Source organism: Lynx rufus, unplaced genomic scaffold, assembly GCF_022079265.1.
Source record: "Lynx rufus isolate CCGP_SWC_20201006 ecotype Redwood Valley unplaced genomic scaffold, mLynRuf1.p SCAF_2, whole genome shotgun sequence".
Taxonomy (NCBI): Eukaryota; Metazoa; Chordata; class Mammalia; order Carnivora; family Felidae; genus Lynx; species Lynx rufus.
Genome location: NW_025814834.1, coordinates 148,764,826 through 148,780,075, shown reverse-complemented (window position 1 = coordinate 148,780,075; position 15,250 = coordinate 148,764,826). Strand labels below are relative to the sequence as shown.

General features: G+C 44.4%; 1 protein-coding gene across 2 annotated transcripts in view; it reads left to right on the top strand.

Annotated features, from left to right (window-relative positions):
* The first annotated feature begins 7,704 nt into the window (after positions 1 to 7,704).
* The window catches only part of LMO4 (LIM domain only 4), a 16,821-nt gene continuing 9,275 nt past the window's right edge, over positions 7,705 to 15,250 (top strand). Inside the window, exons 1-2 of one of the 2 annotated variants that reach the window (XM_047084089.1) lie at positions 7,705 to 8,125; positions 10,865 to 11,103. In XM_047084089.1, coding sequence (XP_046940045.1) covers positions 10,868 to 11,103 — 236 coding nt within the window. In that variant the 5' untranslated portion in view covers positions 7,705 to 8,125; positions 10,865 to 10,867. Of the gene's footprint in view, positions 8,126 to 10,543; positions 10,651 to 10,864; positions 11,104 to 15,250 lie in introns of those variants that run through there. The other variant, XM_047084090.1, reaches the window with a different exon arrangement.

The following is a 15,250-nucleotide window of genomic DNA, read 5'->3' as shown; positions in this document are numbered from 1 at the left end:
CAGAAAGGATGCACCCTCCAGTCACGGAGGTACCAGCCAATGTCATTCTGCCACCCCACATCTATCAGGAAAAGGGATCATTTCCATCAGCCATTTGGCAAAATTGAAAGAAAGTAATTATAACACAACAGTGTCATAGGATCCATGACACCTGCTTTAAAAATAAATCTCCTGGCTTTGTCTTCCCCTTTATTTTCAATAAATGCTCCAGTATTATTGCCACTGCATTAATCTAGCAGCAGGAAACCATTATCCTATGACAACAGTCTCTCCCATTAACATTATCTTTTAATTTTAAGATTGTTTAGATGACTGCTAGAAGCTACTAAATTAAGATAAAATGAAGAAAGAATTATTTTCTTTAAGCCAAGTATTCAGTCAAATTACCCGCCCCCAATCTTGATGGCACTGGCAGGAGAGACACCATTATTTTTGTCTCAGATTACTTAATACTATTTGGGTATAAGTTGGAATTTCTAGAAATCCACACATGCTTTAAATGTCATCTAGGAAATAAACCATTAAACTTTAAATTATTATTTATATTGTTTGCTATATTCCATGGTATACGTTGAGGACCTGGAAATACTGGTGTTTTTCTAAGAAGCAATTGTTGTAGCAAATAAAACAATAATGAAATCACAATGATGAAAACTCAGTAAAGAAATAAAGGAACCATTTGTCTAGTAGAGTTTATGCTGAGAAATAATTGAATTTGAAGAATGCAGCAAAAATGAGACGGGAGGAAAATCAACCCAAATTAAAAGAAAGTTGTGATTGTTAGTGATTATTACTTAATGTTCTGACAAATGGACTTTAAAATGACCATCATATTAAATGGTATCTGTAAGTTTTATATCAAATAAATTCCAAACTTTTTTTTCCAAATAAAAAGTAACTTACCTACTCCCTGCTAATTTTAAAAATTCTCTTTTATTCTGTCAGCTGTATCCTAACACCTGAAGACATTCTTAAAATCTCACAGTACACATTTTGTTCTACCCTCATCTGTTCCAGTGGTCTCAGGGCTTTCTTTCCAAAAGGCAGAGTCTGATACAACTGCAAATGAGGAATATATCTAAATAATTATAGAATAGTGACATTATGCAGTCAATAGTCTAAATCTGTGATTCCTCACTCCCATGGGTAGACCTCACATAAGAAAATTAATAGAAACTGAGTTACTGTCTTAATAGAAATTGTACTGGAAAAAAAAAAAAAAGAAGTGCTTCAATTGTGAATTCCCTATATTGTTAATGTAGTTCAAGTAGGCCATCAATATGTGTCCTGTTTACTGATAGGTGCAAAATAGGTGGTGGGAGATCAATCAAAACCCCCCTCCATAAATTACCACGACTTCTAGAAATTATCAAAACTTCACTGGAGTGTCATACGTAGTCTTCCCAGCAATGAGTTATAGTCAATAATTCATTCCTTGACTGAGCTGATAACAGGCAGATATTCTAATAATGTGCCAGGATTTACTACTGGACACAGCAGTAAGTAGGAATTTCAATGCAGTGTTAAATGTTATCTCAGTGGAGAAAAGCAATAAAACCAGGACAGAGAGAGGCATCTGGGCACAATGCGTGGATGTTTTAACCCTCTAATTAGAACAAACATGTACAAAGGTAGTGTTGTTTAAGTTTTCATTCTTTCTTTGAAGCAAATTGTTTCCAGAGTATTGTTCTGTAATGACTTCTCTTGCCCTTATTGTCAGAGAACACAACAGATGGCTCTGGAAAAAGGCTGGAAAGAAAGTCTATTTTATTCTTGGGTTGTTTTCCCAAATTTTAAAGTGAATTCACTTAAATTATTTTCCCTTCAAAGGAAACTTTCCTCCAAAAATTGTCATTTTAGACCCAAGATCTCAAATATATTTTCAGTGATTTCTTATCATACAGAGAAATCGACAAATTTGCTTTCTCTGTCAGAATGTTTTGAACCTAGGAAAGAAGTGGTGATTCATCAAAAACAATTTTATTATGAAATTTGATTTATGTTGAGAAATATAAATGGTGACGTTATAATGTGTACCTCTGTGTGGAGGGAGCACATTTTGGTCAATTGAGTTATCCAATTTTATTATTTAAAAAAATCCATATCGGTTGTTCTTTTTATTCTAAAAAATTTATGGCACTGTATAGAGTAGAAATATGTGTTTCTCAAGTCTACGGACAGCTATGGATTGAACTGGCCTAATTCCACCATGGTCATTCATTACAATTAGATGAATAAACATTATCATGTTTTCATCAACTTTTTTTTTTGTGAGTGAACAGAGACCACTATTATACTTTAAAATATTACATTTTATTACAAATGTACAGAGAGAAAAGGCTTAATTATATCAATACTGTAAAATTAAAATTATATCAATACTGTAATTAAATACAGTATATAATACTGTATATAAAATACTGTAATTACTCCAACTAAAGGAGCTGTGGTTTGGGGCACTTGAAATTTCTGAATTATTAGCCTTTCTTTTACCAAGAATAGTTAGTGGGAACATAAGCGGGGGGGATGAACTATGTTTTAATGCTTTCGTTTCTCTACCATAAATGCTCATTTCCATCGTCTTGGAGAGGAACAGTAATTAATGTTGAATGAAACTGCTATTTTCTACTGGATTTATAATTTTAATATATATTCGTAGTAATGACCACCTCACATATATACAGATGGCCCAGTCATCTACATACCCTCTTTTGCGTCTATTACAAAATTAAATTTATCTGCAATAAGATTTAATTTGACTTTAATAAGCATTGTCTGTCAACCTAGTAGACCATTCATAAGACCCTAATGAACATATAATATACTCACATATATAGTCTGATAATATATCTGCAATGATATATGCAGAATATCCCTTGTGCTTGAATACTGTTGACAGAATTCAGTCCTGGAAGTGGTGAGTGAGTAAGCCAAATAATTTTTCTGTAATATCATCACTATGGAACATATTCATATATCAAGATTTGCTGTAGTTCTGAGGCAGATTTGGGTGATATTTAAAGTCCTGTTCCTACCCTAAAAAACATATATGAAGAAAGTGAGTAATCTCTTGCCACACTAGTAAAAGTAGCCTTCCTACATCAGGCAAAATCATGTATCACAGATGTTTTTTTTTTTTTTCTTTCTCATCATCTTTTTCTCCTTTCCCATCATCCCCAGGAGTTTCAAATGTCCTAATCAAGTAGAATAATTAAAAGGAAAATCTACATCTTAAATTATATTTCTAATCACAGCAGTATCAATGCTGTTTCATTTTCCTTGTGACCTTTTAATTATTTTATTGTGATAAAATCAACTTCTTCGCTATGCTTTGACATTACCCTACAAAAAAAGAGGTTAGGGTAGAACTTTCAAAATACTGATTAACATAATCAGGTGGGACATTTACCAAATATAGACATTTAGATTGCTTTAAAAAAGAATGAAAGAAAGAAAGGAAGAAAGAGCGGAAGAGAATGTCCTAACACAGCAAGAACCTACTCCTTTATCACATGAAACATTTAGTGAGATATGGACAAGAAATTTTGAGAACTATGGGCAAAAGGAGGTCAGGAAATTTAAAGTATTGTTATTAGTATTTAAAGCCAAGCTGTGGTTCTTTGAGATGTAGTCTCTTAGGTAAGTTGAGATCTCCATAAATCTTTATGCTTAAAAGTGGCAGTGGTCTCTCTGCCTCTACTTCCCGTGCAGTGCCCCCCTACCCCCAAGCCAACACCACCACCCTAAGACACTGGCGGGGACATAACTGCCATTCCCCTCCTTGGATTTTCCGTTACATCTGTGTAACTACTGTTCCCTCCTCTTTCCGCACCTTTTACATTTTGGAATTGTCCTAGACTAAAGCTTTTCAGATTCACCTTGGCTGAAACTTCTGATTTCAAAGGATCTCTATGATGGCAGTAATAAAGGTAGGTGGATTTTTTTTGTTTTTTTCCTAAAAAGGATGCCTTCAAAAGAGTTTTGCGTTGACTTTATGTATTTTTAAAAATATTCTTTCTTCTTTTGTTCTTTTTTCTTAATATGTATATTTTTAAAGTTTAGTCATTTATTTTTGAGAGAGACAGAGCATGACATGAGCGGGGGAGGGACAGAGAGAGAGAGAGGGAGAGAGAGAGAGAGACAGAATCCTAAGCAGGCTTCGCGCCAGCAGCACAGAACCCAATTTGGGGCTCCAACCCACCAACTGTAAGATCATGACCTGAGCCAAAATCGAGAGTCAGCCATTTAACCAACTGAGCCACCAGGCACCCCAACTTTAAAATTTTTAAACATATTTTCTGAGAAAGAGCTGGAGGCATTTTGTCAGGGAGGTTACCCTATTAGCATCAAATAAATAGTCGGGCTGTTCTCTAGGCACGGAAGGCAACTTGGGTCTGTGTGGAACTTCTGGTTGTTCATAGGAGATTCTTAGAGAACTGTCACTTAGAGAAAGGAAAGATGATTATGATTGCAGGACTGAAATAAGAAAAAGGGAATGTATGGACAAATCAATTTGGGGCGAATCAGGGGAATGAGGGCTTGATCTAGAATCAATATGGTTCCTATATTTAATTAGGATTCAAGAAAGGAACAATTTGAGTTTCTTTCTTTTCCGAAACACTGTATTCTTATTTCTCGCTGTAGGTGAGTAGGCTAGATAAGGAAAGTATCATGCCAGCAGAATTTTCTTGAACTGTTGGGCACAATATAACATTATTATTTTGCATTTAGGCAATCTTACTATATACCAGGATTATTACCTTGAGCACTGTTTTATATTCGTTTAAGGAATACCTGAATACAGAATTCCTTTTCCCATAATAAACTTGTGTGTGTTTACACGGTTTTTGTGAGTTTAGCACCAGTGGAAATAAAAGATCGACATCCCTACCTCATCTAAGCAGGCACTTCCAGCCCACAGATCTTGCTACTCGGATGAGAAAGCACAGCCACATGCAAAACATGCAGAAATAAAGACTACCCAGAGGTGGCGCTGTGGTTAAAGTACACCTGAATTTTGATTACAGTGACTGTATTTACTTCCTACCCCTCAGAAGAGAGACTGTTAGCCATTATCGCTTTTGTATTTCTATAACCACAACATCAGCAAATAAAGCTCTCTGGTAACATACTCCCACCTACTCCAATCTACCGGGACATGTGTTAAGACCTCATTCCACACACAATTAGAGCCAAAACACTAAAACTACCTCCTAGGCCCCTTCTAGCCTAGAGATCTGTATTCAAAGTTTTACCCATGCTTTTCTCCTTTCCCCCTCCCTCCCTCCCTCCCTTCCTTTCTCCCTCCCTCCCTCCCTTCCTTCCTTCCTTCCACCCACAAAACTACATGGATGCTTTGGAGAATCACTCAGTGATATCTGATGTTTGATTAAATTTCTAATATTTCATTTTAAAATAAAGACTTCATTTTAGTGTACATACTTCAGGAAATACCAGAATTCATTACAGGCCTATGTATTATATGTTCTATTTGAGAAAATCATTTTTTAAAAAAGGACACATAAAGACCATTTGGCTTAATTCCTTCATTGGTAGATAAGAAAATTAAGGGCCACAGCAGGAAACTTACTTGTACATGACAAATCAAAATTGTAGCCCACTAAGGTCTTGTGTCATCTCGTTTTGATTATTATAAATTATTAACAAATTGAAACTGAAGCAGGGAATTAGAATGTGTGTTTTTTATTTGTTTATGGGGTTCCTTTCCTCATTTGGTTTAATTGAGTTTTCTTTACTAACCTTCAAGGAACATTACATCTTTTAAGATGGGCTTCTTTAATCACACTCATCTGCAGCTGTTTTCTGTACAGGACATTTTAATTACTATTATACTTTAAATGATTTAAAAAAAATGTTTCGCATACGTGCACAAAGTGACTGGTTCATAAAAATTCAATACCAATCAATAAAAGTAAGTCATTTAATTTTGAGGTGCTAGAAATATAAAGAAATGACTATTCTAATTGGTATTTAAAATGTCCTCTGCTTGACATTACAGGCAATGAATATTGTTTCTTTTGCAGCCTTAATTTTGATGGTTTGAAAGACAGCAATCCCCCAAACAGATAGTAAAACCATAGATGTTTAACAACTGCATTGTCTAGCCAGATTCTTCTGCAGGTCCCTTTCCTCAATCCAGCAGTACTGTGTGTAATACAATATGAAAACTTGTCCCATAAGGCTGGTTTTACTTAATGATACTTAGCAGAAGGGCTTTGCACTTTCATGATAATTTCCCCCAGAAAAATCTCTCTGGAACGTACTAATAATAATCAGACCTAATATTAGCCTCAGATCAGAAATTTATTAAACCTATTTGGCAGAGTAGATAAAGTTGAATGACTAGGTATTCAAACATCTAGGCTGAGCTTGGGCCCTGGAAAGAGACCTAAAAGCATTCCTCAACAGTTAAATTTATACCAGAAGTGACCTTTCGTACTCTCCAGAGGCTGTGAGTTTGGGAAATTTTGCAATTACTTCTTTTGCTTTTGGGGGGCTATGAGAAAGTGGGGTTCTCATCCTCCACAGTGAGGTGGATGGAGGGCAAGATTTCCTGAAGTTTCCTTCAACTTCCGAAGTAAGGGCTGTGATCTTTTTTTTCACCGACAATTGACAAGTATCTCTGAAATGCCTACGAGGCTCTTTAACTCCGGCTAATGTGGGAGAAGAGGGTAAGGAGGGAGTACTTAAGAACTACTGATTCACTGTCTTTACCTTGTTAACTGAACTTCCACTAAGGCTCATCAACCTCCAACACCGCGAATTAAAAAACAAAAACAAAACCTCTTCTGCGTGTGTGTGAAGTCCACCGCCCTAGGATTTCGGGAAGACTTTTCTTCCCAAACAGGAAGAGACCTATTTCTGAGACGTGAAGTTAAGTTTCCTAAGGGGCTCGTGTCGGTGCGAGGGGAGGGCAATCCCCGAGGGGCGGGCGGGTGCGGGTCCCGAGGGTCCTCCGCGCGCTGGGCAGGCCGGAGCGGCACCCGACGCCTCCGCTCTCGATCCGGGGCGGCGGAGGGCAGCCCGGCAAGGTCCCCGGCGCCCGGGTCGCCGCTTCCCACCTGATTCCGGCCCTTCCCCTCTCCTTCCACCTCCCGCTCCACCGCCTCCCTCTCTTCCCCGCCCCCAGAGTCTAGTTTCAGTCATCCCTTTGTCCTTCCCCGGATTGGCAGGTTTTATTATTCCGCCTGAACAATCCGGCCGCCCAGTGGCTGAGGGTCGCTGACGTCGGCGGCAGAGCCGGGGAGTAGTTGGGATTTTGCTCTGTCAGTAACACATGTGTAAGCGCCGCGGAGGGAGCGAGCGAGCCGGCTAGAGGCCAGCGCCGCCGCCGCCGCCGCCGCCTCCTCGTTCTCCTCCTCCTCCGAGCCGGGCAGCAGCAGCTCCGGCAGCAGCCCGGGCAGCGGCGCAGGCTCCAGCGCGCCGGGCCCTGGCCGGCCGCAGCTTCCCGGCCCCTGGGCGCGCCCACCTCCCGGCCTCCGCGCCTGCCGCCGCCGCTCCGGGGCTGTTGTTTCTGCGGCTGCCCCCCGCCCCGGCTGGAGGGGCAGGAAGCTCGGCCGAGCGGCCGCCGCCGCCAGCCCCGAGCGAGCGAGCGAGCGCGCGGGAGGGAGGAAGGCGGTGGAAGAGGAGGAGGAGGAGGAGGAGCGGGAGGCGCGCGGGCGGGGGCGGGGGCCGCCGGGCGGGGGAATATACAAAGTGAAGCCACATTGCCAAACTTGCAGCAGCGATTGCAGCAGTTGCTGCCGCTGCGCCGCGCCTGAAGCCGCGCCGCGCGGGCCGAGGGCTCCTGCAGCTGCTCGCGCGGAGCCGGAGGCGGAGGAGAACGCCGAGGACTGAGACTGACACTCCTGCTCCCGGCCGCCCGCCACTTACGCGGGGCCCCCCAACCCAGCCTCAGAGCGACGCGTTAAAAAAAAAAAAAAAAAAAAAAAGGAAAAAAAAAAAGCAGCCCTTAGCCCCCTCCTCCCCTTTCCTGCTTCTGCGAGAACATCCCCCCTCCCTACAGCTCCGCCAGCCCAGGCGCCCCTTCCTTGGAAGCCGAGCGGCTTCGCTCGCTTTTCGCCGCCGCCGCCTCTCGCAGTATTGCAATATAGGGGAAAAGCAGGTAAGGGGACGGCTGGGGAGCCGCGGGCAAGGAGGGGGGGGAGGGAGGAGGGGGCCGATTTGGGCCAGGGCTGTTTTCTTTGGCTTCCTTCCCTTGACCGTCCCAAATTGCAAGTAAACAATACGTCGGCTTAGATAATGCGCGAGTCTGAAACTACCGAGGCCGGCCTGCGAGCTAGCACGGAGGGCAGCCAGCTTTGTAGCGGTTCCTGCTTACAAAAGGGTTCTTCTTGGAGACCGGGCTGGTGGGGACCTTGGAGGGGGGTGGGGATATTTTCAGTTCCTAAGGGAAAGGCAGGAGGTGCTTAAATGAGGGTTTAAGTATGAGAAGTAGTGTGGGGGAAATAGTCACGGTCCCCCCCCCACCCCCCCAGTAAACACTATTTTTGAAACAGTGTCAGAAAGGGTCTAAGTGAGCAGGATTCAGTATTGCTGGTTCTTTTCAAAAATTCCTCTTGGCTTATAAGTCTTTTGTTCCAATCCAGGAGAAATCCGGTGAATCACCTAATTAAAATCAAGACATGAATTAAGCATCCATTTTTGTACTACAAATTGCCAGCGCTACGTTTGTCCCTCCCCTGGTCTCCATTAAAAAACACCAGAGACGTTGTTAAAGGGGGGCAGATTTTGCCTCTAGCTGCCAGTTCTGCTTTCTATTTCACTGACTATCCCAGGACCTAAATTGCTTGGCTATGTAATTACTAGAGTATAAGCCTATTTAACTTAAAAGCTTTCTTTTTTTTCCAACTCTAAATGAAACTTGATGAGGGCCCGTCCTTAGTTATCAGGGGAGTCAGTTTCTGGTCAGTCCTCTTGATTCATCTCTTTTAGATTTAATCAGCATTAAGGTATTGCTTGTCCTTAAGAGCTTTAGCTAATGGGGTTACTGGATGCTTTTCTCAGTGTAATGTTTCCTTTTCAAAAAAATATACATATATATTTACCTCTCACCAAAGATGGGGGCGGGGAAGAGCTTGGAATCTCCTCCCTCCCTCTCCCCTTTTAAAAAGGAATTCGGAGCGATTAAAACGTTGGGGGAAACAGTTTAAAGACCTCGGGCAGGAAATGCAGATTCATTTGGGTTAGGGCTGAAATTGTAACAAAAAGCAATTCCTCGAGTAAATGCATCAGATAAATCAATTTACATAAAGGTATGATGCATTCGGATAAATGCAATGCTAATGGGTTTTAGAGTGGTCCTGTTTCCAAAGTCTCAGGGTTTTGTTACAGCTTAATTGGTGTAGTTCTTATTCTGGTTTATTGTGCGGTCACTGGACACACGTTCCGGGACTCTTTCGGAGGAAATGTGTTTAAAATCGGCCTATTTAAGGAACCCGAGTCCTTGTTTCGTTCCCTTCCCCTGGTTTTTTTGCAGCAGCCAAGTTGGGCCGGGGACAGGCAAAGTTCGCCCTCTCCCTTCTGAGGTATCAGCTGAACGTCTTGAGCAGATAGCCGGGAGCCTCGGGGGGAGCCTACACTCTCGGCTTACAGAGGACAAAGACAAAACAGGCTGCTTAATTGGCAGTAAATAACTTGATCTTTTTATAGAATAAGTGACTGGAGGAACACTAGGACTTTATTGGACTCAGGATTGGAGGCAACAAATTAATCGGTTTAGGCTAAGCTTTATAAATTGATTCCTATATTATACCCCAGTTGCTTCTCGTGACATTCATTAGAAAGAGTAGGGAATTTTTAAAAGCAGTTTTCGGTGACAGCAGGACTGGCTCCTATATAACTTGTGCATCCTTTAATAGTGCCTTCCCGCATATTATCTGTAACGCCCCCCCTCCCCCCTTTGGAGGAACAAAGCTTTAGCATTTAAATTGCTGATCAAGGGCAGATTAGTGAGACCAAAGTGGAGAGTGTTTGTATAGGAAGTTAACAGGCATCCTAAAGTTCAATGATCTATTATTCTTGCCTGTGTCCTGAAAACCCAGAGAAAACACTCATTGATCTTCAAAATGAAATGAGATTTGGAACAATAATGGGAGATGGCGGTCACCACAATGGCATGTGAAAGGTGCTGTTTAAAATACGAAAAACCAGTTTCGCAACTTTACACACCGCACCCCCTCCCTCGCGTCCCCTCGCTCCCCTCCCACCATCACGCTCTCCCTCTCCCCTCTGCCGGTCCCTCCCTCCCTCCCTTTCAGAGAACCCAACTATTTCCAACTTGTGAACTGCAGCTGCACTTCCCAGGGCAGAGCTCGGGAGAGAACGTGGCTCCGGCGGGGGCCGCCTCCCCACTCCCCTCGGCTAGCTCTCCCGGCTCGGCTGGGGCCGGGGAGGGGCCGGGCGCGGCGGTGGGTGGGTTTGACCCTCATTTGCTGGAGGCGGGCGGCGAAGGAGGGAGGAGGGGGCAGTGGGCGGAGGCGGGGGCTGGGAGGAGGCGCCGCGAGGGGTGGAGCGCGCCTCCGAGCCTCGCTCTCCGAGTTTTGACAGTACCCAAGCTGAAATTGTCAGCGGCGGCGAGCGCTGGAAAGTTGAGAGGAGCTCGTGGCCCCAGAACAAAGCTTGAGAAAAGTAAACAGGCGGCTGCTGCCGGCGATCCTCCCTCCTTTCCTCTCCCCCCTCACCCTCTTTCGCGCGGTTGCCCCGCTGCTTCCTTCCAACAGTTCGGGGAGTTGGGGGGGTTGGGGGAGGGACGTGTTCGGTCTCTCTCGCGCGCGGCGATTACTAACTTTTGCATTGCCCCTGTTTTGTCTTTCTCTCCCGGTCCCCTTCCCGCCCTCTGCAGACCATGGTGAATCCGGGCAGCAGCTCACAGCCGCCCCCGGTGACGGCCGGCTCCCTCTCCTGGAAGCGGTGCGCAGGCTGCGGGGGCAAGATTGCGGACCGCTTTCTGCTCTATGCCATGGACAGCTACTGGCACAGCCGGTGCCTCAAGTGCTCCTGCTGCCAGGCGCAGCTGGGCGACATCGGCACGTCCTGTTATACCAAGAGCGGCATGATCCTTTGCAGAAATGACTACATTAGGTAAGACTTGGCTGCCTTTCCTCGAGATGGGTGAGCAGAGCAATGGCAAGGCCAAAGGTTACCAAGGGTTTTAAGGAGAGGAACTGGACACCTATGAGAATATATTGTAGCCTCCACCACAAAAACCTTCTGATTGGCCGGATTTAAGGGTTTCAAGGCGAACGTGTTAATCTTCCATTTTTTTAATAATAAATTAACGGCAAAAACTATACTAAGACTCTGTCCATCTGGTGGGACTGGGCCTTTAGGTGTGCAAAGGTTGGGTACTCTCCTGACCAAAATTTTAAGTCGTCTGCCCCAACTGGACCCTCAGTTGAAAAGTGGGAGTTAGGCTGCTACCTTAAAGCAAGGTAGGGACCTACATAGAAACTCAGAGACAAAAGATTGACTTACAAATAAGTGTAGTTAGCGAGAAATGATTTGCCTATGGTGATGGCTAATTATATTTACGTAAGCACTTTAAAACTTTTTTGAGTGGAAAACTGTGACTCATTCTTTGTGCTCCTTGTGAAAAATGCTGATTACCCATCAGTTTAAAGACTTGTAATTCTTCTTAGAGCAAACTCTACCTCTCCCCGCCCCCCCCCCCAAAAAAAACCCCAAAACCCTTAATGGTAGTGTTTCTCTTTGTGTACTATTACTTGAAGGCTTGTAGTGCTCAATGTTAGTGTGTGGTTTGCGATGTAGAATTTGCAGGTTTTTCAATTGAGGAATGTGCAGATTTGGGGTTTGTTGTTGTTGTCGTTTGTATCACTACCTTTGATCCCCAAAAGAGATTTAGGAAAAGAGGCTATAGAATTATACTAATCTTGCATTTTAAAGCAATGTATAGGAACATTCATATACCCATGTAAGCAGTCTTTTCCAACAAGTTTCAGTGCAATTAATGGAAAGAATTCAGGAGGTCAGGTGCCTATAGGATCTTTTCAGGTGAACTCAAGCTACTTAAACTCATTAATTTGAAAGGAGGCATTTGAAGGATTACACATTTAATTTGAGTAAATGGTTTGATAGACTGATGCACATGAATGCTTCTAGGAGGTGTTCTGTTTCAACATCCAGTAATTAAAAAAAAAAAAAAACCCACACGCACACCGTTGATATTAGAGAACCGCTCACTTTTACGAAGAATTGCATTCTAGTTAAATTTCTGTCCTAAACCGTTTTCTTTATAGATATTAGTAGAAAATGTTGCTCTCTTCAATGCGGGTAAATCAGTGGGTGAGGTTTTTTTGTACAAAGTTTAGCTCCATTGTGATTCCCTCAACTCTGCATCTAAAAGTGCAAAAGATCCCAGTGCAGTTCAGAGCTGAGTGTGTGTATGTTTACCCCAGTGGTATCATTAATCTAAAATGATGGAGCAAAATGACATTTGGTTATTCCGATAATGCAACCTATGTCCACTCTGCTGGCATCCTCAATCAGCCAAGTAAAAGAAATATAGGAAGGGAGAGGGCTTTTATTTTTAAATTAAGATGGCAGCATTAATTTCACTAAGTGTTCTTTTAGAAGTAAATGTTGGAAAATCAACAGGAGCATGGGTGTAATGCTTTCTGGTCCTCCTTCCAAGCAATGCCATGAGCTTTGAGCTTTGACAGTATTGTAATTAAATAGAAAGCAAAACTGGTAAGACGGGAGGGTAACTTAAAGTGGAAAAATTGAGAGTGCTATTCAGATGCCGTGAATGGTACAGATTCACCTCCTGTCAAGTGCCTTCAAAAAACCTTCGCTTCTGATTACCACTAATTAAAAAGAAGATGGGTCCACTTGCATTCCCTCAGGACAAGTTTAGGCAAGTGGCTTTCTGGGAATTGCCTGCTTTCCCTATTCTTGGGACCAAATATAAATGCCCATTTGGTGTTTTCAACTGGCTTAATGGAGCAATGGAAGATGTGTACCCAGCACTGTGCCTTAATTAACTGGGTCCATTTTCTCATTTTTTTCCCCCTCTGATTTTGAAAACGGGAGCCAGGCTTGCTCTTGAACTACATGCTACCCTGAGAAGCTTAGACCTCTCCCGGGAGAGATGAGTTCTAGCTCAGTACCGAATTGATCATCGCCTCCCACTCCGTTCAGAGCTCATCAACAGCTGAGCCTCCCCCACCCCCAGGTTGAGGAATCTCTGAAGTCTTCTTTCAGTGTTCCTCCCTGTGCCCATCAAGATGCCAGAAGGGTGGGAAGGTGAGGAGCTGGCGCGCGTCCTTTTCCTCTCAGCTACTCCCTCCCCAATCTCCTCCCCAGTCCACTTGTTGGAGGAGCTTTGAATTCTGCAAGGATGGCCACTGAAGAGCAGAGTAATCCGCTTGCCAGATGCCAGGTGAAGGGGGCCCTTCGGCTCCTCGGCCCCGACTGGGACCACAGAGCCATTTATTAAGTGGCTTTAAGCTGCCTGACTTGGAGGTGTGAGCTTTTGAAAACTACCAAGATATGGCTAAAAAGCTGAGGGGAAGCAGGGGTGGGATGTGTGGTGGTGGTGTTGGGGGGGGGGCACTGCTTTTCCCTAGTCCCTTCCCTCTTCCTGACCAAGTGTCTATTGGGCAGAACTGGTCTTCGGCCTCCTCTCCCTCCAAGATTTCAGATAAAGCGGCTGCCTTGCTGCAGCGAATCCGCACAATTAAAAGCTTTAATTAGTGGCTCCTCCATTTTCTTAGTTCTGATGGGCTTTATCTAATGAGATCTGGTCTCTGGCTTAGATCTGCTCCGAATGACGTGTCCGCAATGAATGAGAGCTGCGTCGCAAACAAAACATTTAATTAACAAAATTGGCCTCTAAGAGAGGGAGGGAAAGACTGGGGGGGGGGGCTGTGGAGGGGAAGAGGGAGGGTGGATCTTAAAGGGGCCAACGCCTGCCCGCCCCCACTACAAAAGTCGGCGAACCTTGGAACTGCCCCCTCTTCTTCTCCCCACCCAGCTTCTGACCCCCCCCCCCCCAGCTCTATGCTAGCGCCACCAAGTAGCTTTCAAAACTCCGTTTCTCTTTTCCTCGAACCCTTCTTCCTCCACCCCCATGTCGGCCCGAAGACTGGCGCGGAAAGTGCAGCGAGAGGAGGAAGTTCGGAGACCGACGGGTGGGGCCCTAGGTCCGGGGAGGGCGAGGAAACGCACCGGAAGCCCGGGTGGCGGTCCTCGGCGAGCCCTTTCTCGCTGGGGCCGGTCGGGGCCGGGGCAGGGCTGGGCCGGCGCCGCCCGCCCGAGGCCGCGGTCGAGGCGCCCTGCCGGCCGGCGGCCTCGGGCCCGCGAGGGGGCGAGCGCAGGGCGGGAGCCGCGCGAGCGGGTCGCTCTTTCTTTCCCCGGGCTCCGCTCGGGCGTTCACGTGGCGCCCGCAGCCGCAGTGAGCGCCGCGCGGGGTCCCGGGCGGGGGACTGGTGGTGGTTGGTGGTGGAGGGTGTGTTTGGGGAGGGGGTAGCGTTCGGAACGGAGGCGCCGCCAGACAGCGAGTTCATTTCCCTGGTAATCAACAGCAAGCTGCTATATTCAGAGAATGCTGTCCCTTTAATTGAACAGGCTAGGTAATTAAATGGCACTTTTCCAATAGGACGTGCTAGGTAAATCTAATAGTTGGTTATTTAATATCACTTTGAAGTCTGCCCACTCAAGCACAATGACAGCACAGGAGCATGTGAACTATTAGCTAGGAAAAAAAAAAAAACCCAGGATCTCAAAAATTAATTAAATCGCATGCAATTTAGGGGGAACGTTTATCTTGATTTGTCATAACAGAATTAATTCAAGGCCTCCAATTCACTTGGGGGCAGATCTGTTACTCTGAATTAACCAAGCGTAATTTGGCTGATTTTTTTTTTTCTCCCTCCCCTCTCTAATGCAGCAATTGCGATTATTCACAGCCCCCCTCTTAAGTATCAATAGCTTCTGGTGCTTTTAAGGTGCTTGGTCTCTAGTTATTCCGAAGTACCTTTAATGGACTTGGCTCCAGGCATAATTTCTGGGTTGCATTTCTTTGTTACATTTAATATAGCTGGTGCAGAATTTAGATTAAATATAGGAACCTGCTGGAAAACCAATTGCTTCTGGATCAGTAGCTGTGGATGTGCATTTTTCTCCTCAGATAGGTTGCTGATATTTACTTGCAGGTACAAATGTATACCTTTCAGCCTCACTTTTAGAAATGCGCCTCTCCTTGCCTGAA